The 24,633-nt window shown below is 48.6% G+C and overlaps 2 protein-coding genes across 4 annotated transcripts in view; one reads left to right on the plus strand and one right to left on the minus strand.

The window, feature by feature from the left end:
* LOC144099570 (uncharacterized) overlaps positions 1–2,367 on the minus strand; it is a 67,617-nt gene extending 65,250 nt beyond the window's left edge. For 2 of the 3 annotated variants that reach the window (XM_077632988.1, XM_077632987.1), the window contains exon 1: positions 2,004–2,360. In XM_077632988.1, the coding sequence (XP_077489114.1) occupies positions 2,004–2,193 (190 nt within the window). In that variant the 5' untranslated portion in view covers positions 2,194–2,360. Of the gene's footprint in view, positions 1–2,003 lie in introns of all 3 variants that reach the window. The other variant, XM_077632989.1, reaches the window with a different exon arrangement.
* LOC144098049 (RNA transcription, translation and transport factor protein) overlaps positions 1–24,633 on the plus strand; it is a gene marked incomplete at its 5' end in the record, with an annotated part of 363,795 nt that overhangs the window by 326,903 nt on the left and 12,259 nt on the right. Inside the window, 5 exons of the mRNA XM_077630610.1 lie at positions 2,612–2,659; positions 3,670–3,794; positions 11,559–11,658; positions 22,314–22,403; positions 24,065–24,153. Coding sequence (XP_077486736.1) covers positions 2,612–2,659; positions 3,670–3,794; positions 11,559–11,658; positions 22,314–22,403; positions 24,065–24,153 — 452 coding nt within the window. The remainder of the gene's footprint in view (positions 1–2,611; positions 2,660–3,669; positions 3,795–11,558; positions 11,659–22,313; positions 22,404–24,064; positions 24,154–24,633) is intronic.

Consider the following 24,633-nt stretch of genomic DNA (forward strand, 5'->3'; position numbering starts at 1 on the left):
CGCCAGTGATGACGACTTCGTCTGCCTGCTATCGCCAGCCGTGACTCTACAAGAGCTTCAAGAGGCAACCATCAGCGACGCGGCAGTTGCTCAAGCCATTCAGTTTACATCGGCGACATGGCCGGACAAGAAATCCCTACCGGAGAACCTTAGGCCATACTATCTCCTGCGCTCGGAGCTGTCCGTCGTGCAAGGCGTCTTGTACCGAGGTGACAGGCTCGTCGTTCCCGAAAGTTTGCGACGACGCCTCATGGACATCGCGCACGGGTCACACCCCGGGATCAGACGCACGAAAAGTCGACTGCGAGAGCTCTACTGGTGGCTGCGAATGGACGAGCACGTCGAAGAAATGGTACGGACATGCGTCGTGTGCCAGTCCTGTGACAAATCGGCTTGTCCGGTGGCAGCTCCTCTGCAACCTGTCGCCTTCCCAGAGAAACCTTGGGATAAGGTTGCCATTGATATCGTGGGGCCTTTCGACCAAGCTCCCAGTGGCTGCCGCTTCACGATTACTCTCATGGATTATTACAGTAAGTGGCCAGAAGTTGTCTTCGCTGATGCCATCACAACTCAAACCGTTCAAGAATTCCTGCTTGGCCTCTTCGCTCGTGAGGGTTACCCTCAAGAGATTGTCTCTGACCACGGACCTCAATTTTCATCGATGGCCATGCAAACTTTCCTCCGCGAACGGGGGATACGCCATTGCTACTCTTCAGTGTACCATCCCCAAGCTAATGGACTCGTTGAACGATTCAATCGAGTGCTTAAGTCCTACATTCAGCTAGCTCTGTGCGAGCGACGCGACCTACGTACAGCGATTGTGGACTACCTCGGTGTCTACCGCTGTACGCCCCATGCCACGACAGGAATTGCACCAGCTGTCCTACTTCATGGCCGGTTGCCCCGCACAAGACTTAACGTCGTAGGACTGCCGGATCAGTCCTTTTCAATGGATCCGACAAAAGCGCTTAAGCTTTTGCGGCAGAGGCTTGACGACAAAACAAGCGCAATACAAGCTTTATGCGAACCAGCGGAGTGGCGCCCAGTGTCGTGACTTTCAGATTGGCCAGTACGTGCGTGTCCGCAAACCAAATGTGCGAGGCAAACTGTCAGCTTGGTTTTCGGAGCCTCGGAAGGTTGTGGAGCAGCGTGGACCTGCATCTTATCTGCTGGATGATGGGCGAGTGTGGCACTCGTCCAAGTTTTCTGCGGTTCGCCCAGAAGTAGTTCAGCAGCAACTGTCCTCCTCAGCTCCAGCGGCCCTTTTCGCTGATATTTCGCCGCCTATCGACGGCAACCGAATGCCGCCGCCCAGTCCACAGTCCGGAACCGTGGTCCAGGGTCCTTCTTCGGACGCGCCTTCAATCCATATGATGCCCGCCCGCTCCGGAATCGGCAGCCGCTCCTCAACCCTCGTTGCCCTCGTGTAGTAAATCCACAGCGACAACTGCGGCTTCACCTCCTGCGGCGCCGCGCCGAAGTACTCGCAAAAAGAAGCGGCCCGCATGGTTCAAAGACTATGACATCCGCTAGACATTTTGTTTTTTTAAGTGCGGCGGAAATGTGATAAAGATGAAGTGTGGCAAGTGCGCTGCACGCACTCGCGCGCATGGGGGGAGAGAAGACGACGCAGTAGGAGAATACAGATCGGCTCGACCGTATGCTACGTGTACTGTTTCATTGCTAATTATCATTACTACGATACAACATTCAGTCAGTGCTTTACTGCATTCGTTCACTCAAGCTTCTGTCTGTTGCTGCTTATATGCTATTTTCTCGTCATAAGGTCCCTCAACTTCTTGCCCTTTCGAATGGGCCCTTCACTAGCCATACCGGTATTGATTAAAAAAAATTTTGCTTACAGTTTTTACAAACGATATGAGCTACAAAAGAAATAAAAATTTTCGGCACGCTTGCGTCAAGCGCAAATTTCGCGTTCACCCGGCGCAGTGTCGTGCGCTCACCCAACGCCTCCTTTATAAAACTTAGAGGCGCTGGCTCACCGAAACCGCAGAGGCCCAGGGGAATGGCACGCAGCTGTATGGGCGACGGCCTGATGAAGCCCGCCTTCCGCAGGCCGCTCAGAACCCGCTGGGAGAGTAGGAACTCGTCGAAAGTGGCCTTCTCCTCGGACTGAAGAACGTCCTGGGAGCGCCACTGGGACTCCAACTTGTGCGCTAATCGGCGGGTCATATTGCTAAAGAAACTAGAACTAGGCGCCCAGTTTCAGCCTAGGCGCTATTCTTAAGCGATCAGACGCGGGCGCAAAATCCACCAGTTGGAGCTAACCAAATAAACCACTTGCGCGCATTTGAACGTGCGCCATTGACAACGCACAACACGTTGTTTCGCACCGTTTCGCACGCTGCTCTTACGAGTGGATTGGTCCGGCTACACGCAAGAATGCCTAGCCCATAGCTGAGACTATCTTCAGCCGTCGTTAGGCGCTGTCAAGTCGAGCCGTGGTTGGTTTTCGCTGCTGCTCGCAACTGTGTTCATTTCGTGCGTTGTGCATAGCTGTGGTCTGTTTTTCGTGTGCTGTTTTGTAATCTTCCACAGCGTGGACGGGCGGACTCTGCCTTGAGTACAATATGTTCAAGCGAAAGTTGACAGTTGACAGCGCTTGGATTCAACAACACGGACAATTTCAACATCCAAAGCAAGTTCCGCGAGCCCACGTTGTCGCTGGCCTGTGTCAAGTTTCAGTTCGCTGATAAATAAGCATTAATGGCTATTTCTGTGTGTTCATAAGCTCGTGCATGGGAGCTGATCTTATGACTCGTGGAATTATGAAATGCTACCGGGGCGAGGCTTTGTCGTTCCCTTGGTTTCGTCGTCGTTCTGATCGATGTGCCATCTTTCACTTTCTCGATCGTCAGGTGTGAATCCTGAAAAGTCACCGCGTGCTTGTAGCACACTCTGAATGCAGAAGATCTAAGCGCGGCAAATTTGCATGCTATTCGTTTTTTTTTTCCTTGCTTTGTGCATGTGCTGCAGCTGACAGCCACCCATTGCGAGATTCGAGTGCTGCTGGGTGTTTGCACCTACCGGAAGGCGTTGACGCACACATGTGAAATAAACGATGAGTAGGCCACACCGCGTGGTACCTGGGACATACGTGTTTATTGCGAATTGCTGGGTTTAGACTCGTCGAGCGCCGAACCCCGCGACCGCTGTGTGGACGTATTGCTGCGTATGTATGCGACATTGTCGCCTTGGTTCAGCCGAATACAGAAGCAGTCGATCGTGGACTGCGTCAGTGTGCGTCCCTGGTGAAAATGTCCACATGAGATTCTCTATGGCCCCAGTTCAGATGGTTTATTGGCCCATTCCCTGTAGCTGCTGGCACCATTAGCTACTGGGGCCAGTAGCCGCTGGACCAGTATCCGCCGGAGCCAGTAACTGCATGCTGATAGCAGGAACATTTATTTAGATAAAACATCAGTGTAATATGTCCTTAGATTTCTAACCTTTGTGACAAGTTACGAGATGTTTTAAAGAGTTGCTTAATGATAATAAACGCACTCCAAAAACTGAGGAAAATGGAAGCAACCTACACTAAAATGTGTCACCCTGCAGAACCACGCAGATCTGGCGAGAACATCAACAAGCCCAACAACAAGCACTTGTTTGTTTTATTCGGTAGGAAAACCCTTTCTTTCCTTGCAGGTCAAGGGGAGTTCCGCAGCCTCGTTGCTTGGCTCGAAGACCAGAAGATCCGCCACTACAAGCTCGAGGAGCGGGCAGCCTTGAGGTCCGTCGATGATCCAGGATGGATGCAGGCCTTTGAGACGGTACACCAATTTCTCCATCACTTTATTTGGCATCTTGGCCTTCTTTATTGACCTAAATCTGTGTTTAAACATCTTGCTGACCTGGAAACTTTCATTTCCAGCAACTGCCAAGGGCAGGAGGTGATATATAACTAGCTCTTAGAAAACATAGCGCAAAAAGGACACGGACGACACAGAAGTGGACAGGACAGGCGCTAACTTGCAACTTTATATTTCGAAAAGCCACCACGTCTAATATATAGGAGCCGATCACCACCGTCAATCGATGAGCATGCGCAAAGAAGAGCACAATCAGGATTACAGCGTGTGAAAAATAGGCAAAAAATTTACGATAAAATAACAAAATGAAAGCACGGTGCCGGGGGAACACTGAAAGAAAAGAGACATCGTGTACTGAAACTTACTGCAAAAAGCGCTTTACAAGCTTGTCAAGGTTAAGAACCAAACAAATAACGCGGCCAAAAAGGAAGATAAACAGATCGACTAAAAGATGAGGGGAGTGTACAAGGCTCCACACTGAGACAAGCACGTGGTGAAGAAAGACAGAATGACAATGGGGAAACTACATTTAAGGGCATGGCAATGGAAGTAAAAGATAGCAGAAATTTAGGCCAAAAACAGATAAGGGCTGTGATACTATACATAATCAAATGAAAAAAATTGAAAAAGTTTGAAACTAGGAAACAATGAAATATATGTATATGAAAAAATACAGAAAGACCTAAACAGAAAAAGGATAAAACCAGAAGTATAAAACACGAGTGTAGAGGGCTCCACGCTAAAACAACGAGGGGGGGGGGGGGGGGGGGGGATGCAAATATGAGAAAGGAAGTAACAACTGAAGTAAAAGTCAATAAAATGCCAAGGAATAGAAGCAGCAGGAAAACCCAAAGGAAAAGCGGAACCGTTCCAGTTCACAACACCATAAACATTCTTGACAGATGGTTCACACCTACAGATAGCCATCAAGGAATTCAACTTCACTGTCCAGTAATTGAATAGAAGGTGCGCTGACACACTTTTTCCCAGCTTTTCTTATAAAATACGCCTCCATGACTTCACGCTCCGTTTTTCCTTTAGCTGATGTTAAGAATTCTGTTTTATCTATTTTTGGATAGCATCCACTCTTTTGCTCTGTGTCACATGCTTTGCAATGGTCGGCCAGGTTACTTCCTGATTTGTTGCGTACGCATAATCTATGTTCTCTGGCCCTGTCATTGAAGCATCTTCCTGTCTGCCCAATGTAATGATGCCCGCAACTGATAGGAATTCTGTACACAACGTTCGCCTTACATTCCGTAAACTTTGTTTGATGTTTCGTCGTGCAGTCATCTCGTTTTACCATTTTCTTAGTGCAGACCTTGGAAAGCTTACATGGGGCAGAGAAAACTACTTGTACATTATAACGCGCTGCCAGCTTCTTGAAATTATGTGAAAAACCTATGATAATATGGTATTACCTGGACAGGAGTCTTGCCTTTTATCTCTTCACTCCCCTGCTCACTACAAGAAACCTTGGGGGCTTTCAGCTTTTGCAGAAGGCTTTCACACACTGCCAGTAGAAGGACTACGGGGAATCCAGCGTCCTGCAGGTGCCTGAATTGCTCATGGATGCTGGCGGCCATACGGTGCGTGCAGGATTTTGTAGCTGCTCCGTGGAGACATGAAGACACGATACCCCGCTTAACAACTTTAGAGTGCGCGCTGTCAAAGCGTAACAGACGTTTTTTGGTTCGTGGATGGTACATCCAGCAGATATTAAGGTTGGTGAAATCTAATTCAATATCTAAGAACTGAATGCGGCCATCTGTAGGTGATTCCCACGTGAAATTTAACCCGGCACTGTGCTCCGAAAAAATTCTCAACACTTCCTTGTCAACATCGCATTTTCTTCCATGACATTTTCTAAAAATAATAAGGAAATCATCAACGTATCTGAACACTTTTACGTCCGTGTCCTTTTTGCGCTATGTTTTCTAAGAACTGTTACCAACTAGCCCAAACCAAGCTACTGTTATAACTAGCTCAGATGAGAGCAAAAAATAACATGAAACATGAAAGACACAATGTTAACATGGTAAAAGAATGCAGCGCGAAAAAAACACAAGGACGATTAGAAGTGGACAGGACAGGGTAGTCAGCGCCCTGTCCTGTCCACTTCTGTTCGTCCTTGTGTTTTTTTCGCGCTGCATTCTTTTACCATGTTCACTGACCAACAAGCCCAAACAGCCGCTTTAGTACACAATGTTAGACCTCAGATGATGTTCTCGACAAAAATCAGATGCAGGTCACGTGATGTGCGAGTCAAAAGCTTGGACAAACCTTGTAAGAAATGAGGCCATCATAGGACCATAACGCAGAAATGATTCTCATGACATGCAGTCTCTCTTGGGGTCACTGAAGGTGTGCTTACACACCTGTCTCCCACTTTTTAAGTGAAAATCTAATTTTGTTACTTCTTTCCTTCCACTGTCACACCAATCAGTATGAGGCCGGCACGATGAAGGAAATGATTGATTTACTGGCTGAAATGCTAGAACAAATGGTGGCGTGCAGCCGAATGGCGCGTGATGCCGGCACGAAGAGGAAGCTCAATTCGGCTGCACTTCGGCGTCACCTCTTCGGCAGCTGCTGCTGCTCCTGCTGTGTAAGGCCGCTGCTGCTTCTTCAGTAGGCCCCCAGCTAGTGAAAGAGTCTGGTGAAGCTGGGAGCCGTAACGATACTTTCCGCTTCTGAGGAGTGGCAGGGAAAGATGGCTGAGGAGGGCCGCCGGCCGGTTGGGGCAGAGAAAGCACGCATGAAGGTCCAGTGGGCGGGGCATGCTCTGTGAAGGCTGGCTTCAAGCGGTCAACTGAAATGGTGTCAGTGCACCCATAAATGGTGATGATGAAGAACTTTGATGTTCTTTCGAGTACACGGAAGGGGTCGTCGTAAGAGCGCTGAAGCGGCTTGCGAACAGAGTCTTCGCGAAAAAGACGTGCGTGCAGGTCGCTAGTTCGGATGGAACATGTGAAGATGGTCGAGACTGGCGTCGGAGATATGGTGCCCTAGGATGATGGCAAAAATAGTGGAGCTGCGTCACGAAATCGGTAGGGTCGGGACTTGTAGACGAATCGGTAGGTTCGAAAAGTTCACCAGGAAGACGCAGAGGTGAGCCGAAGACAAGTTCTGCCGGAGTGCAATGAAGATCTTGTTTCAGTGTAGCATGGAGGCTGAGCAGAACCAGTGGTAGGGAGGCAGTCCAGTGGGTGGTGTCGAGTTGGGTTTTGAGGGGTGTTTTCAGCGAACGATGGAAGCGTTCGATCATACCGTTGGCGATGGGATGGTAAGCAGTACTAATTTGGGAAGTTCCAAATAAAGTCATTAGGTTATTGAAAAGTGAAGATTCAAACTGGGCACCACGGTCAGTGGTGATGGTCGAGGGAACCCCGTACCGGGAGACCCAGCCGGCGACGAAGGTTCTGGCAATGGTGTCACTGGTGGCGTCAGGCAGAGGGAACGCTTCGGGCCAGCGAGTGAACCGATTGATGTAAGTAAGAAGATATGACTGTCCAGCGGAAGGTGGCCATGGACCCAAGATATCGATGTGGACGTTGTCAAAACGGGCTGACGGCGGAGGGAACGAGCAGAAGGGAGAGGTTCTGTGTCGCTGCATTGCTGGCAAGCCAGGCAGGCACGGGCCCATGCGTGCACGTCCTTGTTGATGCCGGGCTAAACGTAACATTTTGTGAGAAGATGCTGTGTGGCGCGAATGCCGGGATGGGACAGGCCGTGGAGGGCCGTCGAAGACAAGGCGACGGAAGGCTGAGGGTACCAAAGAGCACGGAGTGCTGGCCGAAGTGTCGCAGATGATGGGGACAGGGCACGAAGGGAGGAGAATTTCACGGAGAACCAGCATCCTTGAGAAGGTCCATAACTTCCCGAGTCATGTTGCTGCGCTTTTGTGAGGGCGGCGAAGTCGAGGTTCGGTGATGGAGCAGCAGAGGCGAGGGAAGCAGTCACGCGTGACAGAGCATCCGCCGGGGCATTGTCAAGACCTTGCACATGTCTGATGTCAGTCGTGAATTCTGCCACGTACGAAAGGTAACGAATTTCACGGGGCGAGAATTTACCGCTCCAAGATTTGATGGCAAAAGTAAGTGGTTTGTGGTCAATGACGATGTGGAACTGCCGACCTTCTAGGAGGTGCTTGAAATGCTGCACGGACATGTACAGGGCAAGAAGTTCACGGCCGAAAGTATTGTAGCGGCTTTCGGCAGCGGAAAGCTTGCGGGAGAAAAAAGATAGAGGGCTCCAAGAACCATCCAAGAGCTGGTGTAGCATGGCTCTAACGCCAGAGTCGGAGGCGTCGGTCATGAGGCATAGGGGTGCATCAGGGCGCGGATGGGCAAGGAGAACGAGGTCAAATAAGGTTTGCTTTGGCAGCCTGGAAAGAATCCAGAGCAGCTGAAGACGATGTCAGTTGTGCGAGTTTGCTTTCTTGCCTTGAAGCATGTTCGTCAATGGTTTGAGGAGTGCAGCACAGTGAGGGATGAAACGGCGATAAAAAGTGATAAGGCCGAGAAATTCATGGAGCTTGCGGATTGAGGCAGGCTGCGGATAGTCTTGAATGGCCTGGAATTTGGATGGGAGAGGCCGGATGCCGGAGCGGCTGACACGGAGACCGAGCAAGTCGAGCTCCGAATTGCTGAATTCACATTTTGCTCTGATGATGATCAGGCCTTAATCAGGGAGACATTGAAAAAGCTGCTGGAGGTGTTGCAAGTGCTGCTCCGTATCGCGGCTGAATATGAGGAGTTATGCAGAAAGGTAGACCTCGTGTAACTGTGTCCACGAAGCGTTGGAATGTCTGGCCAGAGTTATGGAGGCCAAATGGCATGCGGAGGTATTCGAAAAGGCCGAATGGTATAATAATTGCAGTTTTGGGTACATCGGATGGTTCTACAGGGATTTGGTGGTAGGCCTTGATGAGATCGAGAGCCGTGGCCTTGTGTTTGAGCTCTCGCCTCGGCATCGGGAGGTCGGGGCTTCGATCCCCATGGCCGCCAGTCTGCCCAGCCGGTCAGACCAATGGGAACAAGCGGTCCTCCGGCCATAGCACTCGGCTCTTCAGGGGTGCACCGCATGGGAAAGGTAGCCTGTGTCGCAAAAGACCCATCGATTGTGGGCAAGAAATGACTGGAAGCGGTGGAACCCACAGTCGGATTCAACTCAACTTGCTTCATGCAGACAAACTTAAGGAATGCGAATGCGATTTTCGCAGAGAAACTAATGTGAAGACAATTGTAGAGAAAATTGTGGCACCATGCAGCACGGCGACAAAATCCGCGATATGAGGTAGGGGATAATGGTCCGGAACGGTAGCAATGTTGAGGGCGCAGTAATCGCCACAGGGGAGCCAGTCCCCTGGGGATTTCTTTGGTACCATGTGTAGAGGGGATGCCCATGGGCTAGAGTAAGGTCGAATAATGCCGAGCTCCAGCATGTGCTCGAACTCGTTGCGGGCGATCTGTAAACGGTCTGGAGCAAGGCGACGGGCTCGAGCGTGTGTGGGCGAGCCAGTGGTCTCAATGTGATGCGTGACCTAATGTTTGACGGGCAGTAAGAAGTTGGAAGGACGGAGCAGAGAAGGGTATTCATTTAGGAGGATCTTGTAGGCCGACCGGTGTGGGCTGGGTATACTGGCAAGCGGTTCTCGAAGACGGAGGCCCTGAATAGAGATGTTCGTCGCGCCGACCACGAGGCACTTGCTGTGCATTTTGACCAGCAGATTGTAGTGCCGGCATCACGCGTAAGGCCGCTGCTGCTGCTGCACCACTTTGCATGGCAAAACATCTGCTGTCAGGTAATAGTATAGTATGGATTTTAGTGGCACAGTAGCAACTGAGGTGGAATTTTGTGTGCACCCATGGCTTAGATTGAGCAAGAGGCTGCCTGCAGGAATGCACTAACTGGTATCAGGTGCTCCTACGAATGACCGTCTGCAGTTATGGACCATGACCCTCTAGGTTGGAGTGACATTTGCTACAAGCCAAGTAAATCAAGTAAACCAACATTGCTTTGTTATTGACAAACTCTGGTTGAAGCTTCTTCTGCAGGCTTTATTTCACTTAGCATCACTGACTGTGTGATTCAGCTTTGGGAGCTTTTCCAATGCAGAGACAAATGTTGAGGAAAAAACATCAACTAGCCCAACTTTACTATTCAGTGAGCGCCTTTGGCCTCCTGAAAAAAAAAAAAAAAGAAAGAAAGATGTTTACTGGACATTAGTTGCTCAGAACATTTTCTGTTGCTTTGTTTATAGTAAGTTCTTCAGGTATGGTTTCATCACAGCCCTTTCTTTGTTAAAACTGTTGCCTACTTAATGGCTCTCAACGGGTATGGGCCTGGCATTAAAAAGAAATTATAGATATTTCTTCAGCCACCAATTAACCACAGTGGAATTTATGGTGGGTCTTGGATGCGGAACATTGCCCTGAAACTAGTGAACCTAGATATTGGCACAGGGTAGCATAGCAGAAAGATTGTTATACCTGTATGCTCTTATAACCATTGTAGATTGTTGTACCCATATGCAATGCAAGCCAAAAGAACAGAAAATACAATGAACAGGATGACAGCACCAATGCATCATGTTGTAGGGCCACACTAGTGTGCGTTGTCACGGTCGTTATAGGTCGATCCCAAATTCGGCTTTGTAGAGAGTGCAGAATTTTACCACCAAAGGGGTCATGGCACCATTTTTCAGACTCAAGTTGTTTATTTAATGTTTTCTGCTATGCATCTCTGAACAATAAGGTATTTGTCTGGGCTAGTCGGTACATGTTCAAACTGAAGACACAGCGCACGAAGAGTGGGACTAAGAAAGAGACAAACACTGTGCCTTCAGTTTGAATCTCTGAACAGCTGGGCAAAATTTCAGCTCATTTGGTGCAGCGAGTAATTTGTAATTGAATCTTTAAAAGTTCTCCTGAACCATATGGCAGTCAGGCAACACTGGTGCACTTGCGATGGCGACATAAGTCGACGGTCACGTGCTTGCTTGCGACTGAACTGTACACTGTATTTAGTGAGTGTAGTTTTCGAGTTCACACGAGGTAAAAGAAAATCTGCCTATCTGCGTCTGGCACAGTGTGCCTGCGACGAGCCTTTGTCCCTGTGCCGTGCGGAGGGGGCTGTTGTTCATTGTTCGGGTTAGGGGTCGTTATAGTGCTGGGGAGCCCACATCTCACAACAGCGGGACAAATGTCTGTGTCCCCCCATCACCGTCCAGCTTCTGCTGCATTGCCAAAAAAGGCTGAGTTGGTGACTTCACCACAGCGTGCCAAGGCCGAACTCGAGTAGGCGTGCGCACACAATTTTTCCATAGACGATGGCGCTGTCGGGTCACAATGTCACTCAGCCTGCTTCAATATTGGCTATCGCTGCCAGGGGAATGGGCTTAGAGCTGATAACTTCTAATTGTGATTTCTAGCTGAATTGCACATGTAGAGCCCTACTTCTTCTTTAAGTGTGCATAATAACACCGTGGCTAGTAGCTTCCATGCCCCAGTTTATGGTTGATTTAGTCACATTATAAACTGATGTTTCATGTAAGGTCATCTTTTGGCTGCTTAAAAACAGAGGAGCGGAAGGGCTCTTGTTGCCAGCGCACTGATTTGCAAACTGCAGCCTGAGCAGCACTGCTTGGCCCTGCAAGTTTTTTTTTTTTTTTTATCATGGTTGGCCATCCTGATCCAGCATTTCAGCCTGGTTGTTGTGCAGTACCTGCAAGACCTGGGCTGTCCGCACAAGAGTTCAGACATCAAGACGGTGCTGGACTGGCTGCTTGGCATGGCCGTGCACCTCGAGTATTCTGACGACCGTGAGTGGCCATCCATGCCTTATTCTGTGTAGTTTTCTTTCGTGGAGAAAAATCCCCCCCCCCCCCCCCCCCCCCCCTTGGGGTGTTCTATTCATGTGGCTGATTGTCTTTTGGAGCAATGTTTTCATTCTCTTTTATCAGAGAATAGTTTGTGGCTAGATTATTGTTTTAATCATAGCTTGTGACCTGCTGTGGTGGTTCAGTGGTTATGGCGCACGGCTGCTGACACAAAAGATGTGGGTACGATCCCGGCCGTGGTGGTCGAATTTCTATGGAGGCGAAATACTAGAGGCCAGTGTACTGTGCGATGTCAGTGCATGTTAAAGAACACCAGGTGGTCGAAATTTCCAGAACCTGTCGCTACAGCATCTCTCATAGCCTGAGTCACTTTCAGATGTTAAACCCTCATAAACCAAACCAAATCATCATAGATTGCTTGTGTGCAGCTCAACTGCTGTTCATCTTAGTTGCACAGCTGTGTGGCGTGTCGTGTCAGTGTTGCGAGAACCAAGGGCCTTCAGATTGCAAGGCAAGCCCGCAACCCATGGGCCACAAAACTGCGTTGCTTCTTGGCGAATAATGGTTAATTTAATGTGTGTGTTGCCTACGACTGTATGCTAATGAGCCGGTGTGTCATTAGAAAGGAAGGAAGAAAATATAAATTAAGAAATGAATGTTTTCACCTTCAAAGCATTGAAGTAGTCTTAAGTGCCTTCCTTAATTTAGTCTTGCTTTGTAGATGCTCAACCCCACAAACGCGAGGCCAAATCATGGCTTATACAAGAAGCACAGACTCATTACTCAGAAAAAGTAGCTTTGTTAGTAATGTATTACTTTTGCTGTGAAATTACTGCTCCAAAGTAGTTCATTACATTATACTTAATTACCAGCCCAGAAAAGTAATGAATTACATTACAAATTACTGATAAAAGTAATTTCATTACAGTAATTTAATTACTGCCATGTGTGGCACCATGGCATGTTCAGCAGTCAAGGGAATGGAAAGAGGTGCTTGCTATGATATACATGACAGAAGCCAACAGTCACCGAAAGCAAGGAGCATAGGGGATGTTTCTTTATTTTTTAATTTGTAGTTTTCATCAATGGGAGATTAATAAAAGCAGAAGAAAAACAACCACATGCTGCCGGTGGAATCTGAACCCACGACCTCCGAATTTGGCACCTGGTGCTCTAGCAGCTGAGCTATGGCGACAGCTGTCCAATCTGCTGCTTCGAGGGTATTTATGTGTAGTGTAGCCGAACCTTGAGAGTGTTTACCAGCGCTACCCTCACCCATAGTGGCGGACATAGTACGTGGCATGTGGCAGTTAAATAATGATTGGTCGCTCGGGAAGAGCAACATGGGGCTGACGAGGCCCACCATTGGGAGCACCTGCCATCGCAGGGCAGTGGCACATCGCTTAACCACTGCACCATGGCACTAGGAGAGGTATGAGTACTCCTTGGGATCTGTGAATGTAAAGTAGAGAATGGCGTTCTGCATGCAGTGCAAACCACTTATAACGATATTGAGAAAACCAGAAAATATGATCGTTATAACCGATAATCATTATATCAGGACTGGCAGAAAAAAATTGGCTGTGGTTTGGCTCTGGTTTACCCTAGTTGAATTGTGAAAGCTTCGTTTCCTCGGCACGTCATCTACGCAGCGTCTCATTCCGACGCTCTCGAGAATTCAAACCGGTTTCTTCCGCAGTTGAAGAGTCACTCCGGGACGTGGCACGACTTCATAACGATATTGAGAAAACCAGAAAATATGATCGTTATAACCGATTATCATTATATCAGGACTGGCAGGAAAAAATTGGCTGTGGTTTGGCTCTGGTTTACCCTAGTTGAATTGTGAAAGCTTCGTTTCCTCGGCACGTCATCTACGCAGCGTCTCATTCCGACGCTCTCGAGAATTCAAACCGGTTTCTTCCGCAGTTGAAGAGTCACTCCGGGACGTGGCACGACTTCATAACGATATTGAGAAAACCAGAAAATATGATCGTTATAACCGATTATCATTATATCAGGACTGGCAGAAAAAAATTGGCTGTGGTTTGGCTCTGGTTTACCCTAGTTGAATTGTGAAAGCTTCGTTTCCTCGGCACGTCATCTACGCAGCGTCTCATTCTGACGCTCTCGAGAATTCAAACCGGTTTCTTCCGCAGTTGAAGAGTCACTCCGGGACGTGGCACGACTTCATAACGATATTGAGAAAACCAGAAAATATGATCGTTATAACCGATTATCATTATATCAGGACTGGCAGAAAAAAATTGGCTGTGGTTTGGCTCTGGTTTACCCTAGTTGAATTGTGAAAGCTTCGTTTCCTCGGCACGTCATCTACGCAGCGTCTCATTCCGACGCTCTCGAGAATTCAAACCGGTTTCTTCCGCAGTTGAAGAGTCACTCCGGGACGTGGCACGACTTCATAACGATATTGAGAAAACCAGAAAATATGATCGTTATAACCGATTATCATTATATCAGGACTGGCAGGAAAAAATTGGCTGTGGTTTGGCTCTGGTTTACCCTAGTTGAATTGTGAAAGCTTCGTTTCCTCGGCACGTCATCTACGCAGCGTCTCATTCCGACGCTCTCGAGAATTCAAACCGGTTTCTTCCGCAGTTGAAGAGTCACTCCGGGACGTGGCACGACTTCATAACGATATTGAGAAAACCAGAAAATATGATCGTTATAACCGATTATCATTATATCAGGACTGGCAGGAAAAAATTGGCTGTGGTTTGGCTCTGGTTTACCCTAGTTGAATTGTGAAAGCTTCGTTTCCTCGGCACGTCATCTACGCAGCGTCTCATTCCGACGCTCTCGAGAATTCAAACCGGTTTCTTCCGCAGTTGAAGAGTCACTCCGGGACGTGGCACGACTTCATAACGATATTGAGAAAACCAGAAAATATGATCGTTATAACCGATTATCATTATATCAGGACTGGCAGGAAAAAATTGGCTGTGGTTTGGCTCTGGTTTACCCTAGTTGAATTGTGAAAGCTTCGTTTCCTCGGCACGTCATCTACGCAGCGTCTCATTCCGACGCTCTCGAGAATTCAAACCGGTTTCTTCCGCAGTTGAAGAGTCACTCCGGGACGTGGCACGACTTCTTCTAGCTGCATCTTCGTTACGACGCTTCTCGAGTCGTGCAGCGCTTTCTTCTGGCATCTCTTGAGCACGTTGTCCCTTCCCCGCTTCGTTCTGTCGTTGTTGCATCTCTTTCGCGCTCTCCATAACGACTACAATATATGTGTGTGTGTGTGTGTGTGTGTGTGTGTGTGTGTGTGTGTGTGTGTGTGTGTGTGTGTGTGTGTGTGTGTGTGTGTGTGTGTGTGTATTATGTGTGTGTGTGTGTGTGTATTATGTGTGTGTGTGTGTGTGTGTTTGTGTGTGTGTGTGTGTGTGTGTACACACACACACACACACACACACACCCCTGCGAGGCGACACCTCCTCTCCGTCTACGCCAGCGGAGCACATCTGGTGGAGCGAGCGGCGATGGCAGCGGCGTCAACGGTGGCGCCATCTGTTGGAGCACGGCTGCAGTGTTGCTAGGCAACGGCGGCGCAGGGTCGTTCGTTGGCCCGCGCATACGGCTGAAGTGCGCGACGAGCTGAAATGGCTCGCTGGCTCGAGTAGTAAACCTTTCGCTTTAAAAGAAAAAAGGACAGAGCCACATATTCCCCCATGCATGTAGGTATTACCCCTTGCATGTAGGCATTACCCCATGCATGTAGTTACCGCCACCGGTGCTCCTGTCGGGCGCACAGCGTCTTGGTGCTCTGCCAAGTTCGCCGAGCCAGCCACCCCCACTCCCTCCGGTGCACCAGTCCAAAGATAAACAGGCCTCAATGTTATCAGCGCACAGCATCTTGGCGCGCTGCCAAGGTCTGCGCTGCAGACAGCACGAAACGGGGATCGCGCAAGAAAAGCGAACAGAAAAAAAGTAAATTCTCAACCCTCTCGGGCGGAAAGTAGTACCTTGCGTGAGACAGTGGGCCTCTTCGATTTACCACGCTCGGGCAGCCCGCTGGCTGCCAGCAAGTTCGCCCCTGACAAGAAAGCGCATCATGGTCACATGGGCTGGTGGCCACCGGAAACAGCCTGCCGGCAGTCACGGGGGCAAGCTATAGGCACTGTGCAGGAGTAACTCCGGCGCAACGCGCGTGCCCCTGGCGGCGGAAAGGGCAGACCAGTTGGGAGACGCGCACCCGCCCACGCCGCATAGATGCGGCAAAACTGCCTGGGAGAGCACCGTAGTCCTCCTCCTTTCATTGTATTTGCGGCATTCTGCAGACAAACATTCATTGCTGCATAGCACATAGCATTATTTGAGCTCGTCACGGAAGAGGTTTTTCACGTTCCTAAACGAGCTACACTATGTAAAGCAAGACGTAACGGTGGGTGGCTCTAGTCCCGACGGGGTGTGAGTTGGCAATGTCAGGATTCACTGCATGACATCTTTCCCAAAAGAGAAAAAGAAGGCACACTACAATACCCTGCATTCGTATGTTTCTCACCGCCTGAAGAAATCGAGCTACGTGGCAGTACGGCTCCTGCATTTTCTGCTCCCAATTAGCCTGCTCGACAGAAGGAAAGTGCGGGCACCAGGAACCACAGAACACATCTGGTGGCGCGCGCTGACGCAATTGGTAATTGCATAACTCTTAAAATGTAGTTTGCCTTATATTGGACAAACAGCTGACTGCGCCCGCGAAAGCTTGCGTGAACACCGATACCATATGTGGGTGATCAAGTGCAACCTTGGCGTTCGCTGCAGAGAACAGCCCCTCCAAAGTGACAATTGAACGACTGTTGTCAGCAAAACCAGTGCCACATGGAGGTCGGCCAATGACAAATATGTCTATTGACGAACGACGTGTATAGGATTGTCTGAAGTGGCGACGCTCAGCTTGCTGTGTGCATACGTCATAGGGCAGCTTGATGGCGTCATTCTATTTTTCTTTTCATCGCAGGGACTTGCTCTGCCATCTGTGAGCACGCACACTAATACATACATGCCACCTGCCTTTCTCGTAATGAGACTAGTAATGCTTTCACACTAAAAATTGAATTTCATATATTCATATTTTGGAACATTGGCAAATATGGCGTTAAGTTAGGACGTTGGGTCAGTGACCACCTGCGCGCAGCAGAACAATGTGTAGAGAATGATCAATGTGCATCATATTGACGTACGCAGCAGAGACCACCGCTACATGCTGTCCTTTGAAAAATCTTCTGTCATCGGGAAAAGAGGAAACTGCCCCACCCGCGAGGTAATTGAAGCCTCTCAGTATTATACTGCTACCTATGTCTACTATACGTTAGAGTTACCTCAACCATTCTCACAGACAGGAATGTTTCGCCTTCTACAAACCTAGCCGGCCATCGTATGCGAGTTTTCAGGCTTTTTGTCCGCTTCTCTTAATTTCTTTTCGCTTATCGTTCTTAGCTTCCTCTCGGTTAATTCTTCTTTTTCCTCACCCTTTCCTTCCTCCTCCACTTCCCCCACAGCTTTCTTTTATTTTTATTTTCGCTCTCTGAGCCTTTGCCTAAGTACGTCCCTCCCTTCACAACATTCCCCATTGCCTAGGAATACTTCCTCAGGCAGTCCCTTTCGGTCGACGTGCTTGTGGCTGGCTTTGTGTCACGTTCTACCACATGTGGAGAGGCATTCACCAAAAATCTTGTGCTGCATTTTCGTACTTCTTTTTCCACCGTATTTTCTTGTCCCCTCTCCTTCACTTCATTGTTGTGTTTTGCTTCTCGTTCTTGGGCACCCTTCTCGTTGTGTCTGCTCTTTTCCTCGAGCTTCGCTACTTGAAAACAGATGCCCAGAAAGCAACCAAATGGCTCGTCCTTGCCTCTCTTTCTTGAGTCTTGATTCTCCCCCACTCTTTATCCATCTCTATGTCACTCCAGCTAGCCCAAATCACTACCATTTCGCTGCAACAGTGCCGAAAACTTTCCCACGGCTGCCCCGACTGGGCGCGCGCCCGTCCCTGGCGGCCGCGACTCTCCCAATGCATTTGCTCCAGCGCCCACCGGCGGCGCTGCCTATTCGCCGAGAGTGCTGCCCCTTGGGTTCCTGCATGGTGCCCATACACGGATCACGGAGGGCAGATGCTCTCTATTGCTTCGCGTTCTGCTGCGTCTCGTTGCTATACATGCGTACGGCAGAAATAGGCTGCTTGAGATCGAAAACAACAACCTGAAGTTATTGCTACCGCAGACTGCAGAACGAACAGCTGATCCTGCTCGCACCCGTACACATCAGCGACGACAGTTAATGCTAGCATGTGCCTTCGGTGCACTGTGCTGTGTAAGCTTTGAGAAATCCTCAAATGCATACGATCAGCAATCGCAATCTAACGTCTTTCAGTTAGCACCACATCAGACGGAAAGATAACACGTGCGTTGCTCATCAGACGACTCGCTGTAGTCTCGTATTATGGCGTTTGTTTGCTACGCAGGTAAGTATGACTAGTATATATATGACCGCAGATGATCGACCCTGCATGGTGATTGACTCTGCGCTGTGGTCGTTGCGATTTCCACGTTCGTGAACTCCTGAGGACTGTAATCAGAAAAGAATCGGGATACGTCCCATTCAGTTATAGTCCGTCGGCCGCCGGCTTTTGCTGCTGGCAAGGAATGCAAGAATAATCTACACAAAAGCGATCAGCTGATTGAACGTTGTCACCACTTCGCGCACTTTTTCGTGTGCTCCCAGGCACCCTTAGAGCGTGTGGGGGTAGCGGTCTCGGTCACAAAGGAGATGCCCTCAACTCAGCGTCGCAAGCTCTGCCAGAGACCAGCTACCAATTGACAAGGGGGTTGGTCGTTTGGTGCCCGGCTTTCGCCGGTCGCAAGCCAGAGAATGGGTCAGAGCCAAAGGTTCGCAAAACAAAGTTTATACAGCGAAGAGACGATACAGAGGATTTCACAATCACTCATACGAGCAGATATGAAGTGATTTACAAAAACAATGCAACTCATGCAAAGTAACCATAGAGAGAGATTACGATTCAACAGAATCTTTGCACCTAAAGTGCACTAACACAGAAAGAAACAAATAAACAAAACACAATTTGTTCACCGGGCACTGCGACAGTCCGACGACCTGAGGAGCACGATGGGGCCGATCTGCAGACTGGCACACGTTGCCTCGCTGGTCCGTCCGTGGCTGAGCGAGTGGTGTTCTCCCGGGAGTCGAGCGGGCGCGCTTCTCGGAAGCTTAAACGGCGGCTCGGGCTAACAGACAGCGGTTGAAGCCCCTAATTTATAGGCGCAGTCTGCGTCTGTTTGTTCTTCATGCCAAGGCAGGCACGCACATGCATGCAGTTTCAACTGCACAAGCTCCTTCTTCTCTCACTGGGCGCGCGACCCCATTGGTCGAGCGCAGAGACAGCCTTCAAGAAATTTCTGGGTCCTTCTTTGATGTGGAGACGCCGGCACGAGAGCAAAGGGGAGAGGGTATCACTTTAGCGCAGTCAAGGTCACGCCCTCTGCATCGAGTGTTTCCTTTGGCGCCGCGTCGGCGAGCTGAGTGGAAAGGGCAGCAGCACACGCAAAGTTACGCGCTCTCCGGGGATCCTTCCCCGCTGTTTTTTTTTTTTTAATTTACAGCGCGCGGGTGCGATTGCTTACGCACAGCGCCGTTTTTTAGAATATGCGCCGAATTTTGTGACAAACATTCATCTAGAACAAGCGGGTGTACTGTACAAATTTAGCTGCGTATCGTATCTGTAATTATACAGCTTTACCGCAGAGGACTGGAACTCGAATGAAAGGCGCTACAATCCGGGCTTGCATGTCAGCACCACATGTACCGCGTGTGCATGCATGATGATCCGCACTAGGAAATTATTTTTATCTCTTTAATGGGCCAAACAAGGAAATGCATCCGTACAGTTCTTCTCAGATATTTTAAGCATTTGTGGCAGAAGGCCCGAGTAACAACTGTGTGGCCACATATATGCTCGCGCAGAGAGACATCGAGCAGTGTGCTCGTGAAGGCTTTTAATAAAGGACACATTTCAATCAATCAAGCATTTCTCAAGGCATATCCGCCTTTCCATTGCGCAGAACGATACGCTCTTGTATCACGCTCAACTAACACCTCGCCAAACACGTTCAGCACATGCACATATGGGCGCGTCTGAGCGTGTACTCGGGGCAGGAATCTGCGGTCACTTGCGTGAATGACCTCGAACACCATTGCACTATCTGCCGGGCGCACGAAGTTACCAGCCGAAATATTTTGTGAATCAGAACTATATGCAATCGTAATATGAAGCGAGCATTTCTGCTTGCGAGGTGGTGAGACGATCAAACTGCGACCACACACACGTACGCAAAACAAATAGATAAACAGTGAGAACTATCGCAAAGGACGCCATTGTAGGCAACACAGACAATATGCACCGTAAATTAGTCGAAACAAGCACCTGCATCACGCAAAGCCTCGCATGAAGAACCACGGTCCTTTTCCCCCTGTCCTCTCTTCCTGTCCCCTCACCTCTTTCATTGCATTTCTCCATTCTGCCTGCTATCCTTTATTTCTGCTGCCCCAGCTCAGGTGCTTCAGTATCGATGGCAGATGCTGGGGCTAGCAAAAATCATTTGCTTCCTTTTTATTAATATTTTAATAAAAACCACTAACTACTACCATGGTCCTTCTAGTCCATATAAAACTGGCCGCACGCCCTTCCCGCCACCATACCACCTATCCCTCGTCTGCTAGTTACCCGAGCGCTGCCAGCACAAAATCGTCCTGGCGAGTCTGGCTGCTCGAAACCGCCCAGCGAGAGAAAAACGAACGCATTCTGGGCAGCCACCGGAAGTGCGCGGAGCAGCCCGAGAAAATAGAGCGCCTAGCTCCGCGCTCTCGGCAGCCCGCATGCAACCAGAGGCGGATAATCGAAGAGGCCCAGTGTTGCACGGCAGCCATCAAGCAAGCTCCTCCCTCCAGCGATTGTGACAATGTTAGCGCTTGGTTCCCAAGGCCGCAGGCAATGCTCTCCACGGTCCGGTTGCGGAATTTTTACATGTTCGCTTCAAAGTATTTTATTTTTTTATCAAACTTTCTGACTTTGGTAGTAAACACCTCCCAGGTGGCAAGAATCTTATCGTTGTATCCGTTATTTTGCCGCTAATTGATAATGGTTTATTTTTACATAGGGGCAATGGGAGAATTGATATATCTAAAGAATTTGATCGTTATAAGCGATATATCGTTATATCTGGTATTGTTATAAGTGGATCACGCAGTGTAAGGGAATTAACCCATTATGCTATTGTGTCATTACTTTTAAGGCAGAGCTTAAGTGTCCCCTCCAATTTTTTCTTGGCCGCAGTGGGTGCGAGGTGGGGGTGTCGATGTATAGGCAGTAGTATAGAGCATTGGGCATCTTTATCGTGAACAGTTCTAAAAATTGTCTCGCCTCAGCCGCTGGCTCGTTTACGCTGAAACTGCACACAGAACTTGAGTGTTGTGGTAACTTTTGTTTCGTAGTAAGTTTGTCAGCAGTACTTACCTGGTGCAGCCGCACATGATGCAAAGCCGTAATCATCTGTCTTGAAATCGACGAACCGAAAGCCGCCAACTCTGAAGGCCGTTAGTGGCGCCATCTGTTGTTTGCATTGGAAAGTGCCATGACGCGAAGAGCGCCGAGGCCAGCATTACAAGCTGCACAGGTTTGATGGCGCCCCACCCTTCACGGCAGTCCGGCGATAGCAGTTTTCAGTTCGTCGATCTCGGCGCAGATGATTACAGAGTAGTATCATACGTGGCTGAACCAAGTATAAGCATCGTTGTAAAACTTGCTACGAGACAAAAGTTACTACAATACGCAAGCTCTGTGCTCAGTTTTACTGCAAAGGAGCCAGCAGTTGAGGCCAGAAAATTTTTTGAAGTCTTAACGATAAAGATGCAAAATACTGTATATTGCATGTTATGACCTTGGTAGGGTTACCTAGGATGCGTTTCCAAAATCTTTACATAATTTGCACACCCACTATTTAATGCCTTAATTGAAAAAAAAGTGCACAAATTATGCAAATAAGTACGGTATATAGTGTCACTGGGTATCTTCTCTATTGATGTGTTTTATAAATAATTAAATACTCTGGAGCTTGGGTTGAAGCTCAAATAGTGAGCTGAGGACAGCGATATTTGGTGTAACTAATAATTCTCTCAGTTAGACCCAAAAATCCCTATTTCAAGGCCTTTTTCCCTGCAGCAGCTTGAAAACATTGGTAATTTGGAAAAAGTCACACAGTTTTGGTTCTAAAAGTTCCCCTTTTGCCACATTTTACTTCTCAGACTTCCTGAAAAAGGGATAATTGTCCCAATTGAACATCACTGGCTGAGGAACATAATCTTTGACATATATTACAAGTGAAATTCACTTTAGTGTCACTCACAGGTGTTTATACCTGTGCATCTGCTTTTCACATCGTCATCAGGGCAGTCTGTCCATACGTTAAAAGCCTGTGTGTGCAAGTTCTATCGTTGTTGCCATCTGCCTCTACCTTCGCATTTCATTTCATTTTGCCTGCCTCAGATCTGAGTTTATCAGGCCAGCCTTTGAGCGTTCCCATTCATTGAGCTCTCTCGTTGCTGTGCAGCGGACAAGTTTGCCGAGGCAACTAAGAAGGCCCAGCAGGATACGGGCGCCCCCAAGATGGTGCACACCAACCCGCTGGACGACCTTGATTGTGAGTGGGGCTGGCACGCCAGTATGGTAATGTCAGCCTTCGTGGCTCTTTCTGCTTGCGTCCTGGGATGCTGTGCTGACAAATTCTCCTTTTATTTTTTTACACCAAAAGCTGTAATAGCTTTATGCAAGTCATTTAGTACAAACTATTTAGGGGGTTACAACAGCAGCCATACAACGCACTTTCATCAATGGAAGAGAGTGAAAGCCGGGAGCAAAAGCTGCCGGTTGCCATGACACCAGCCGAGCGGAGTGCACTGTTGAGGTAGAGAGGGAAAGCTGGTTTATCCACAGTTGGCATAGCAAGGAGGACAGGGAGGAAAGGAAAGACTCAGAACTGCGCTGTATCGGTAAGCAGGAAGGTGGCAGTTAAAGATAAAAGAGAGTCTTTTTATCGCTCTATGTCCTCCGCGGCGACTGCTGTTTTTTTTATTGTTGTTGTCCCTGATCTGGTTCTTGAAGCTCCGAGTGTTCTTAAGGTGCCCAGCTGGGCAGTTGAGCTGGACATCTCTCCCATATCTCGCTCCTTCTGCAGTGTAGGTGTTAACAACTCTATGAGCAGGTGCACTGTGCGCTTTCTGTCCACTGCAGACAGTGCCCATATAGTGCCGATACCTGGCCACCTCTGCGCTGCAATAACGCGTATTGCGATGCCAAGTCAGTTAAAAATTCAGCTCCCAGCTGTTTAATCTGTGAGTGAACGAGCGGGTCCACTCCATACTTTTTAGTCCGCTGCTGGCAAAGCGTGGCATGTGGCGTGCTCATGATGGCGAGATATCTGGCATGTCTTGCTCAGCGCACAGGTAAAAAGCGAAGGTGCCCTGCCTTTTCCGCATCGGCAACAGTGCTCGATAGTGCTGCGCAGACACCCCACGAGTGCCATTGCGCAGAGTTGCCGGGGTCCACGTGATCGTTGGTCTTAACCGAATCACAAGCGAAACAGTTCATCTTAAGCGGTTTTCTTTTGTACATTGAATCCTATGGCGAACAAGCCATATAGTGTCACATTGTTCATCTTATCCTAGAATTCATCTTAACCAAGTTCGTCCTAATTACAGGATTGCACTTAAGTCTGCTTAACAGCGGAAACGTGAAAGCCTTTCCCTGTCCTCTCTTCTTCCATTTTCTTTCCTTTTTGTCGATTTTATTTTTATTTTTTCCCATTTCATTACATATATGTTGCTTATCAACTGTTGCTTAATTTATATTTTATTTTATTTACCATACAACTTATGATTGGCAGTTCGTGCGGGCAACTTCCATCTACAACTTCCATCCGCACCACTCATGAGCCAAGAAGGGCTTGCGCCTTAAAAAAGGTTATGATCAACGGCGGTACTGCTACAAGACAGACCCATACATGCTTCGTTTTGCCACTTTGCATTTGCTTTGATATCCTGCAGGCGTACTTTGCATCAAAGGTTTAAGTGCATGAGGCACTGTGTTGATATGCTAGAACACAGTTTAAAGAATGGCTGTGCGTGCCACTCCCTTTTTTGTGACAACTTCTGTTGGATAGGTCCTCACTTCACTGTATGGTATTCTCAGTATTCCTAATGCACGAAGGAACAAGTTGTGAGGGTCTTTGGCTACCATTATATCCTTGGGATTGGCTGTCTCAAGTCTCCTGCTTGAACCTTGGTCATTGTCACATCTCTGCAGTTGACTGCCAGGAGTTCCGGCAGGGTGTGCAAGCCTTGGCCCAGTACCTGGGGGTCACCCAGCACCCCGACCACCTAGTCACCCTGCAGGTGAGACCACTCATAGTGGTCTGCAGACAGGGCACTTTCTGTCCCATTGCCTTTAGGCGCAAGTTATTCGTGTGCAGCTTTAAATTCACTCTTGGATGTGTACTTACAGCTGCTGTGACTGTCACAAAGAGCCCTGGTGCACTTGGGTGGTGTGTGGGTGACACTGTGCCACTCGCTGTGGTGTCAGCACAGTGGTTGGCTGGTGGTGCACGGTGTAAGAATAGGCATGGGGTTGGGGTGCACTGCTACAGGTGCAAGCATGTGGCAAGGTAGTGTCACATATGAAAGAATAGTTGTTGGCACTTTCGCTACCATGAAAAAAATGACCTATTTTAAGTGCTTTGAAATAAAAAGCTATTTCTTCAAGAAGTGCCAAATGCACTGCATTGTAATGCACATTGTAATGCATCAAAATGTACCGTATTTACACGATTGTAAGTCGACCTATTTTTAAAATTTTGAAAATCTGAAGTTGCGGTC

This window comes from Amblyomma americanum, chromosome 7, assembly GCF_052857255.1.
Source record: "Amblyomma americanum isolate KBUSLIRL-KWMA chromosome 7, ASM5285725v1, whole genome shotgun sequence".
In the NCBI taxonomy this organism is placed as follows: Eukaryota; Metazoa; Arthropoda; class Arachnida; order Ixodida; family Ixodidae; genus Amblyomma; species Amblyomma americanum.